Consider the following 10,758-nt stretch of genomic DNA (forward strand, 5'->3'; position numbering starts at 1 on the left):
GTTTTGAGCTATGTTTCTATTTCAGAATCTTAGCTCATTAGTTACAAGCAAATTTTTTGTTCACGAGCAGTATTCAGAGCATCTAATAATTTAAAAGATTTTACTGTATGTTGAGTCATATGGGTCAGGTGCTCACGATTCTAGGAGTATCTGCATCTACACCTATGGAGGTGGGGACAACAATCTGTTTTATAAAGACCTTTCAGTTGATTCTAATACGCACTAAGTTGTACTTTCCAGATGATACTGATGCTGCTGCCGTGGGGACCACATTTTGAGAACCACTGCTAGAGGAGAGTAGGAGAGAGACCCACCTGGAAGTAGTTGCCTTACCTCAACCTTGGATGCCCAAGAATGAGAGAGAACCTCAACCTTGGATGCCCAAGAATGAGAGAGAAGGGGATACTGTGTTCTGCAAAGCTTTTTTGAAGGATGGTGCACTGGTTTCCACCTGGCTGTCATCTCCCATTGACATCAGAGAGGGACATTATAAATAATGACCACAAAGCAGCTAACAGTTACTGAGTGCTTACTTTGTGCCAGGCCCTGTTACATGTCTTCCATATATTACCTCTTTTATTGACTGCTGAGGTACATATTCTTATTCCATTTTACAAATGAAGAAATTGAAGCAGTAATTTCCCAGAGTCCCAGAGCTCGTGAGCAGCAGAGCCAAATGCAAGCTGTCTGACACCAGAGCTTATGCTCTCAACCACATCAACAAAAGTTTTATTTTATGCTCTATTGGAAGATGACACAACTTAGTTCTGGAGATTTTTTTTAAAAATTATTCTCTTCTATCTATATGAAGTTTATGTATTCAACTTCTAAAATTATTTAAAGCAGTTTAGCATATTATATAATATAGAGCAGCAAAGTTCCCAATAAAAATGGAGACTCAGAAGAAAAAAATTAGTGTCACTAAACCTGGACATAATGGGCAGCTAACTCATATGTAGGTACTGTATTTCTGTGTAGTATAAGGCAAAAGACAGACTTGGGATTAAATTCAAAAGTAAATTACTACATGCTTCCTCATAAATAAAACATTTGAGAACTATGGTTGCCTTCATTGTCCATATATGTCTTTAATCATTTTGTAAATGGATGTGTACTATATCAACACCCTAAAACCATGAGGTTAAAACATAACTTGGAAAAAAGGAATTCCTGTCTCAGCTTAAAAGAATATTATCCTCTTACTTTTTTTTGAACAATCTACTCTTCTTCTGTTAACCCCACATAAGGGTTAGAACTAGGAGAGATCTAGCAAGTAGTCATTAGACTTTCCCAGATTACAAAGCATTTTTTATTGAATTTCCTACCAACAGAAACCTTTGATATTTAGTGAAGATTATTTAAATTTCATTACATTTCTGCAAAATTAGGTACTATTCAAAAGGAAAACTGGGACATCCGTCTTATGAGTATTTAACTTAATTTAGGAGATGGATGAGAAGTAAAATAAGTAAAGTGGAAAGTACATCCAGAAGATGTGGATGTTAAGGTAGAGTCTTTGTAACCTTCTGATAATGTAACTTCTGAGAAGAAAACATTAAGATAATAAAGCAATTTAGAATAATCAGACACTATAATTTTTAGTGATAATCATTGTGTTGATTATTGATTATATAGCCTTTTCTCTAGTCTTAGGACTTAATAGATATTCTTAACCTTCCAAGTTCTCCTTTAAAAATACAATCATAGCTATGGATCGTCTCCCTCAAAAACAAGTAGATCTAAATGTACAGTTTTAAAACAGGAAATGAAAGTTGTAGAATATAATTTTGTAGAAGATTTTTCTAGGCAACTTAGTGGAGCTAGCAGCTTTCTATACAAGCTGTATATTTAGAGAATTGAGTTTTCTGGTTAATTTAAAATTCTGCTTAACTTACATTTTATTGTATCTGAAAAACCAATCTTTGATGAACAGACTACAATAACTATCATTTATCATTAGTGATTGTGAAAGCATTTTGGGCTCTTGTAATTACTTTAAAACAATATTAGCAACCCTAAATTTTATTATGCAAAAATAATCCTGTGTACTTCAGTTTTCTCATTATTTAGGTTGTAAATATTTGACCTTACTGTAATAGGATTCTCTGATTTCTGTATTTCAGAATTGCCATTGCCTTCAGAAAGTGTTGATATTATTATTTCTGACATTCCATTTGGGAAAAAGTTTAAGTTAGGAAAAGACATCAAAAGCATTCTACAAGAAATGGAAAGGTAAGTTACTGAATTTATTTTCATAATTTTTTTAGCTACTGGGCATTTAACCGAAATACATCATAGCTCTTCAGTTAAGGTCTGATTGCCTTGTAGTCATTTCCCAAAGTTTTTGTAGCTTAATTTTCTAAGGGTTTTAAGTCAGAAGTTTATAATTGAAATAAATGTTATCCATATCATCTTATAAATTTTATTCAAAAAAAATACTAATTTTCTATTATGTACTGAGATTTGAATGTATGAAATAGTGACCTATATTTCAGTGGTCTGAAGCAAAATTTTATGTCTTTGCTTCCATCTCTCACCAAAAAAAAAAAAAAAACCTGCCTTCTGTGTGTTAATCCACCACACGTAACAGATGAGAATCTGGGGCACAGAAAGATTAACTTTCTTATGATCACTCAGCTACTAAACAACAGAACAAAATTCTGTTACATAAGGAACCTTCCATAACATAGAATGGGCAACACCTTTATTATTTATTGTTGTCTTTGTCCATTTTCTGTTGCTATGAAGGAGTACTGGAGGCTGGACAGTTTGTAAAGAAAACAGGTTTACTGCACTGATTACTGATTCTGCAGTCTGTAAAAGAAGCACAGTGCCAGCATCTGCTCAGTTTGTGATGAGGGCCCGAGGCTGCTTCCACTCATGTCAGAAGGCAAGCCCAGTGTGCAGAGATCACGTGACAAGAGAGGAAGCAAGAGGGAGAAGGGGGAGGTGCCAGGCTCTTTTTAACAACCAGCTTTCCCTAGAACTAATAGAGTGAGAACTCACTCATCGCCCCTCACAGGGAGGGCATTACTCTATTCATGAGATATCTGCCCACGTAACCCAGACACTTCCCATTAGGCCCCATCTCCAACACTGGGGGTCAAATTTCAACATGAGGTATAGTGGGACAAACATCCAAACTATAGCAGCTGTGAAATGAAAATGTGAAAGTATTCATCTTATGGTTTCTAATGATGTAAGGGAATATAATTCAATGGAAGCATTTCTTTGAGAGGTTGAAACAATGAGGCATGGATATGCATTTTTCTGATTGTCTAAATTGGTAAAGAAGAGAACCTAGAATGCATATAGTTATGAATGAACATGAATATAAGAGTTCAGTTGATATTAAATTGTTTAGCTGGGCATTTGATAACATAGATGTCAAGAGCCTGCTGTGTAAATAATGGGTCACCAATTTAAAATATGAGCCATGTGTTTTAGATAGAGAAAATTCTAGGCATCTTGCCATGTATATATGTACAAAAAGATACATGTTTTCTACTGTACATAAATAGGATTATCTTTAACTTACTATACTGTAACATTGCTGTTTTTCTACTCAGCAGTGTCATGAATCTCCTTTCTGATCATTTGTTATCATATACATAATAATTTTCAGTGGTTGCCACATTATATGTATGTACCATTATGCAACCAGTGCTTATGGATTAATATTTAGATAATCCTCAATTTTTTATTTTAATAAAAAACTATTCTTTGAACATCCTTGCATGGTTTTTCAAACTTAACTGTACGACCAAGCACCACAGTACCACAGTTTCTTCATCTGCAAAATGACAATGCTATAGAACATACTTAGAAAGATAATTCTGAAGGTTAAATGATATATAATACAGAGCATTTCCAACTGACTGGCACATATTAAATCCTCAATAAATATTAGCTATATCACCATTATTATCGCTATTATTCTACTACCACTTCTACTATTACGTCTTCTTAGGATAATTTCCTAGAAGTGAGATTGCTGGGTCAAAGGTTATGCACATTTCATATTTTTGATACATTATTGCTAAACTGTTGCCCCAAAAAGTTATTTCAGTTGATGTCTTCAGGAGTACTCATTTTCCCATCCACTTCCTCCTAGCTCAGTAGAAGAGGTTTCCCTCTTCCTGCGAGGGTTTATCCTCTCAGTTCCTTCCTTCAAGGATCACACTCTGCCCACTTCTCATTTTTAAAAATCATCTGCCTACTCATCTGGTTCTTTCCAGGAGATTCATTTATCCCTTCCCCAGACACGTTTGGAAGTTTTTGCATCTCCTATGCACTTCCATGTACTTGGCCCTGCGGATTACAGCAGTGAATAGGACAGGCAAGGTCTCTGCCCATTCATTCATTGTGAGAAGACAGATGGTTAATCAGTAAACAAACTGGATAATATCAAATCATGACTGGTATTGTGATGGACATAAAACAAAATGTTTTGCTTTAGAGTGAGAGAAAAGTAGTGGTTACCCTAGCTAGGTAGTCAGGAAAGGCCTCTCTGGGAAAGTGATATTTGACTGTGGGACGTGAATGATGAGCATAAGTGATAAATGCGGGGTGAACAGCAAGTCCAAATGTCCTACGGTGAGAAGCAGCTTGGTGAGTTTGAGCAGCTGAAGGAGGTCAGTAAGCAAAGAAAGCAGGCTGTGACATCAGAAAGGTAGGTGAGGGTCAGATTGTGTAGGAACCTTGGTTGCCAGAGTAAGGGGGTTAGAATGTATTTGAAGTACAGTGCGAGCAACTGAGGAGTTAGCAGAGAATTTACATTTGTCTTCTGTGTGGAAATGGAAGACAGAGTGGGAGGGGCGACAAGAATGGAAACAAGACCTGTCTACCAGATTGTTGCTGTGGGCCCGGCAAACTGTGAATGAAGTAGACAAATATGTGATACAATTTAGAGACAGAATTGTGTAGCTTTGCTGATGGATTAGACTAGGGAATGCTACCTAAGCTTCTTAGATTTTTGCTGGGCATGAGGCAGATTCCACTTAACTCTTGGTCCTTTAGCTGCCACTCTGTTTCTTCTCCTGTACAGCTGAACTTCTTGAAATAATAGTCTACACTTGACACCTCTGCTTCCTCACTTTCCAGTCCCACTCCACCCTGGCAGATGAGCATCTGCTCCTGGATTGCTGTCCCTGGGGTCACTGATGATTTCTCATAATCCTGATCACCTATTAGTCCTATAGCATTTGTTATTTTATTGTATTTATATATTTTTTATTTTATTTTAAAGACAGAGTCTCTCTCTGTTGCTCAGACTAGAGTGCAGTGGTGCAATCTCAGCTCACTGCAACCTCTCTGCTCCCTGGGCTCAAGCAGTCCTCCCATCCCAGCCTCCCAAGTAGCTGGGACTACAGGCACACGTCACCACACCTCGCTGATTTTTGTGTTTTTTTAGTAGAGACATGTTTTGCCATGTTGCCCAGACTGGTCTCAAACTCCTGGGCTCAAGCGATCCTCCTGCCTCAGCCTCCCAAAATGCTGGGATTACAGGCATGAGCCACCATGCCGACCCTATAGCATTTAACACTGTTGAAACTGTTTCCTTCTTGAAACTGTACTTCTTTGGCTTCCGTGACATCACCGTTGTCCAGATTTTCTCTGAGGATGTCTATTTCATGGGTCTTCTCCTCTGTCACTTTTAAAACATGAAATCTCTGCTCCTTGTCCCATTTTCTCTTCTCAACCTGTACTGCCACCCCAAATGATCCCATCCACCATTATGGCTTTAGCTACCATTTACTATATCTTTACCTCAAGGCCTGGTCTTTTCCATTACTCCAGGCTGTGTATCCAGCTGTCTGGTGGAATCCACACTTATGTGTTCCTTAGGTACATCAGCAAATTCCAAGCTGAACTCCTTACTCCCCTCCTCCCTCCACCTCCCACCCGCTCTGACTCACCCACCCACTGAGCTGCTTTCAGAGCTGCCTCCTCTCCACTTCCTCCCATCTTTGCTGCTTTTTCTGCTTCCAGCATCCTCCCTTGCTGCAGCCGCTTGCCGTCGCTTTGCCTGGCTCATTCCTGCTTATCTTTTAACTCACAGCACAGGTATCTTCCTCTGGGAAATGCTCCCCTTTCTCCCATGCTCGGGTTTGGGACCCACCTCATGTTCCCAAGCCCCTCGTGCCTGCCTTGATTGTAGCATTTCACTCCCTTTAGTTGCCTCTGTCTTCCAAAGAGATGTTCAGTGATCTCTTAGCAACTTCCAGGGCTGTGTGCGGGACACAGGCAAGTGTTTTCATCACTTTTTCCACATAAGTGCTACACAGACTTTGATAATGAGTAAATGCATTCTCCTCAAAAAGCTGACATTTCGGCTGGGCGCGGTGGCTCAAGCCTGTAATCCCAGCACTTTGGGAGGCCGAGACAGGCGGATCACAAGGTCAGGAGATCGAGACCATCCTGGCTAACACTGTGAAACCCCGTCTCTACTAAAAAATACAAAAAACTAGCCGGGTGAGGTGGCGGGCACCTGTAGTCCCAGCTACTCGGGAGGCTGAGGCAGGAGAATGGCGTGAACCCGGGAGGCGGAGCTTGCTGTGAGCTGAGATCCGGCCACAGCACTCCAGCCTGGGTGACAGAGCGAGACTCCATCTCAAAAAAAAAAAAAAAAAAAAAAAAAAAAAAGCTGACGTTTCAAGATCTGCCCTTCTTTTTCTGATTTTTCCTTTGCCATTTCTTTGTTCATGTCCTAACTCTTTCCTGTTAACTTTCTTCTGCTGTCAGCCTACTGCTTTTAATACATGCAGTCTTTCAGATTCTGTCATTCGCCTTTTCCTTTGTATAATCATTTATTAGACTGTGACTACAAATTACTTTGAGGCTTGCCTTTTAAGTGGAGTAAAAATAGATAATTAAAGCAGATTTGTACTAGGGATTTCATAATTACTATAATGAATATACATTATAGAATATACTACCTAATTATGAAAAATCCTTGTATTTAAATGGATGAAATTAAATTTCAAATTAAAAACACGAAATATTTTAAATGAAGTGGGATTGTTTGTTGTCTAGAAAGGGAGAAAGATAGCAATTACCATTTTTTTTTGTCAGAGTGCTTCATGTTGGCGGAACCATTGTATTGTTGCTTAGTGAAGATCACCACAGGCGCCTTACAGATTGTAAAGAGAGCAGCATCCCTTTCAATTCCAAGGACAGTCACACAGATGAACCTGAAATTAAAAAGTGCTTGAATCCTGAAGAAAAAACTGGTGCATCCAAGACAGTGTCAACTTCATTCGAAGCCAGGAACCATGAGTTCTTAGACAGAATGTCACCATTTGGCTCCTTGCTACCAGTGGAATGCTACAAAGTTAGCCTTGGAAAGACAGATGCGTTCATGTGTAAATATAAGAAGTCGCACTCTTCTGGACTATAGCAGGCTCGCTGCCATCAGCGGGGTTCAGGCCCTTGTAAGTTAGCTGTACAGCAGAAGTTTGCTGTCTCTAGGATTCATATAGTACCCACAGAGCTCCAGGTAACCAAATTCCCCCAAAGACAGGAGGTGTGGCTGTTGGGTACACGTACTTGGTAAGAGTTTCTGCTTTATATTCTAAAGTGCCTAATGTTTTTGACAAAAAAGTTACCGAATATTTTTTAGACTTAAGTTTCATATTCTGTCAGAATGTGAAAAGTTCTGCTCGGTTTCTGAGCAAAAACTTCAATTTCAAAATAAAAGTTTTCAGGGGTTCACCTAAGTGTATCACAATCAATACCAGACTGGGGATATTTAACTATCAGATTTTCGGAAATGTAAAAACCTTTATATGTAACTTCTTTTGATATTAAAATTGATTTTTGAGCCTGTAATTTTCTTCTCCATTGGAATGAAAATAATTTGTATTTGCAGTACATTTTATATGTTTATTATGTAAACCAACAGTGAGAATAATAACTGAATTAAAATTAAGCCAGTATCCTTCAAAACATGATGGAAAATGAAATTTGCTTTTTTTCTAAAAGCATTCATAGATTGTCACCTCACCCTTATTTGTAGAAATTCAGTTTGTTTCTTATGTTCACTACCTGAGAAAAAGAAACAGTAAGTTAAGGAGAATATATGCTCTGGTTTAATTTTTTCAGTAGTCTGATACAATTGTTCAACTTCTTGGCAGCTTTAGTGGTATTTGAACAACTTTCCTATGTTTGGGAAATTTTCCACCCTGTGAATCACCTCTCCAAAGCAGAAGTCATAAAATCTGTTTTCCAGCTAGGGTGTGGAAACCTGGGCCCCTGGTATCAGATGCACCCATGTACAAGCTATGGCATTTGTACCCAGTGGCAGCACAAAGTGGTCTTCACCAGGACATTCCTCTCCTGAGGCTTCAGCACTGCTCTTGGCTATGTAGCCACCACTCGGCTTCCCTCTCTTGCCTTCCTAGGAAATTCTGAGAGCCACCTACTAATCTTGAATGCATTTCATTTGTGCTAAAACTAAGTAAATTTGGTTGTGTTGTTAACAGCTGGGACTCTGATAATGGCGACTGATACTCTGAGGGGTTTCAAGCAAGAGGCCCCCAATAATGTGAATTCGTTATTCGTTATCTGGCCTGGTTGGGTTAAAGGCAGTGAGGATACAGCTAGTGTTACAGAAAGTGAATGGCATGTGATGGTGAAACAGTTTATAATGCCTGTGCTTACCTGATGCTCTGGGAAACACCAAAAACCTGAGGAATACAAGCACTATGGGGTGGGCTGTCTGCTTTTGGTAGAACTTCACAACTCAAAGAAAAAGCAAGATTCCTGTAGTCCTTACTCCTTGGGTTAAAGCAAGGGTCTCAGTCAGGGGCGACTTTTGGTCACATATGGTAACGTCTGCAGACATTTTTGATTACCACAACTTGAGAGAGAAGAGAGATACTCCAGGCATCTAGTGGATACAGCAGATAGAGGATGAGAGATTAGGTTAACAAGGTAATGAATGGCAAGTAGAGGTGGTATATTAAATCAGATGGGGCCTTGAAGACTATTTTAAGGGCTTTAGCTTTTACTCAAAACCACTGAAAGAGTTTTGAATAGGTGATGTCACCTAACTATGTTTAAATGATGCTGTAGCTGCCATATTACAAATTGATTGTAGTAACAGAAGGGTGAAAGTAAAGAGATCAGTTGGGAGTTTTTTGCAATAATTCAGGCAAAAGAAAATGGTAGCTTGCCCCAGGATGGTAACAGTAGTGTTGGTAGGATGCACATGGATTCTGGATGTATTTTGAAAGTAGAACCAGAAGGATCTGCTGATGTGTTAGATGTGAGGTATGATAAATGGAGAGGAGACAGGAATGACAGAAGACTTTTAGCCAAGAACTTGGAACAATAGCATTTTCATCAGCTAAGAGAGGAAAGGCTGCAGAGGGTGCAGGTTTGGTGAGAAATATCAGAAGTTCTGTTTTGGACTTGTTAGTCTAGACTAGTCTAATTTAGACTAGTCTAGACAGTCCAGACTAGCAGATCTTGTTTAGACTTGCTTGCTAGACAGTTTTAGACTTGCTAATTTTGAAATATGCATTAAACAAAGTGGAGATGTTGATTAGGCAATTGAATATGTGAGTCTGCAGTTTAAGAAAAAAGGTCTGCTCTGGAGATACATTATGGGGATTTTCAGTATTTAGGTGGCATGAAACTGGATTGGATCACCAAAGGTTTGGAAATAGAAGAAAAAGACCAGGGCTGAGCCCTGAATTCCTCCAATACTGAGAGGTTGGGAGGAGAAGAGGAATAGCCAAAGAAAACTGAGATGGAACAACCAGTGAAATAGAAAACCTAGTGTGGTTGCCTGGAAAACATGAACAAAGGGTATAGAGGAGGAGTATTTAACCCTATAAATGCTGCTAACTGACCCAAGTAAGAGAACTGAAAATTGACCATTGGCTTTAGCAGTGAAGGGGTCCTTCATGACCTTGACCATGGGGCTTTCAGTGGAATGGAAGGGGGGCAAAACCAGACTGCAAAACCAGGCAGGTCCTCACCTTGTCATCCTCATGAGTGTCAGTTTAGATGGATGGTCAGGGACATGAAAGAAGGTCTTGGGAAGAGGAATGTGTATGGACATCTTATACTAAGAGAAAATAGGAAGAGAGCTGTAGATAGTGAGCATAGACAGTTCTTACAACTAGTTTTGTAGAACAGGTAAGCAAAGAAATAGGAGTAGTAGATTGGTAAGGAACGTGGAAGCAAGAGAAAGATTTGTTGGGAGAAGTAGCTTTTTTTTTTATGTTACAGAGAATTCCAGGAAAGATGAAAAGATGATGAAATAGGAAAAAAGGTATAAGTGCTAGAGCAGTGTTCTTGAATAAGAGGATAAAATGCAGTCCACAATTGGAGGAATTAACTTTAGACAGGAACATGATAATTTGTTCACAATTACAGGTAGGAAGATAGCATACAGACATTTCAGCTATAGTATGATAAATATGCTCCTAAAAATTTTTTCATTCTCAAATTTATGCACTAAAAATAACAATTTATGAAAAAAACAAATTCTGGTTAGGGCAAACCACTGCAAACATCCAGTTTTGCAACCTGAACACTAACAAACACCAATCGTAGTAAAAATATTGGCACAGTTAAGACATTTTATTTCTAAGAAATACGTAAGTAAATAAGGACTTCACCTTTTCAAGAAAAGGGCAGTGTCACCTTTATAGACTTAGGCATAAAGAAAGGAGATGCTGAGTTACACAACCAGCACTGTCTGCCTGGCCAAGGCAGAACCTGTGGCCAAGATGAACCAGAAAAAGC

At 38.9% G+C, this 10,758-nt stretch overlaps 1 protein-coding gene across 13 annotated transcripts in view; it reads left to right on the forward strand.

The window, feature by feature from the left end:
* THUMPD2 (THUMP domain containing 2) overlaps positions 1-7,942 on the forward strand; it is a 41,405-nt gene extending 33,463 nt beyond the window's left edge. For 8 of the 13 annotated variants that reach the window (XM_033175920.1, XM_033175926.1, XM_033175928.1 and 5 more), the window contains 2 exons: positions 2,124-2,232; positions 7,075-7,942. In XM_033175920.1, coding sequence (XP_033031811.1) covers positions 2,124-2,232; positions 7,075-7,399 — 434 coding nt within the window. In that variant the 3' untranslated portion in view covers positions 7,400-7,942. The other 5 variants (XM_033175919.1, XM_033175918.1, XR_004428365.1 and 2 more) reach the window with 5 other exon arrangements.
* Positions 7,943-10,758: the final 2,816 nt, after the last annotated feature.

The sequence above is a fragment of the Trachypithecus francoisi genome, unplaced genomic scaffold (assembly GCF_009764315.1).
Source record: "Trachypithecus francoisi isolate TF-2019V2 unplaced genomic scaffold, Tfra_2.0 Lachesis_group17, whole genome shotgun sequence".
NCBI classification, from domain to species: domain Eukaryota; kingdom Metazoa; phylum Chordata; class Mammalia; order Primates; family Cercopithecidae; genus Trachypithecus; species Trachypithecus francoisi.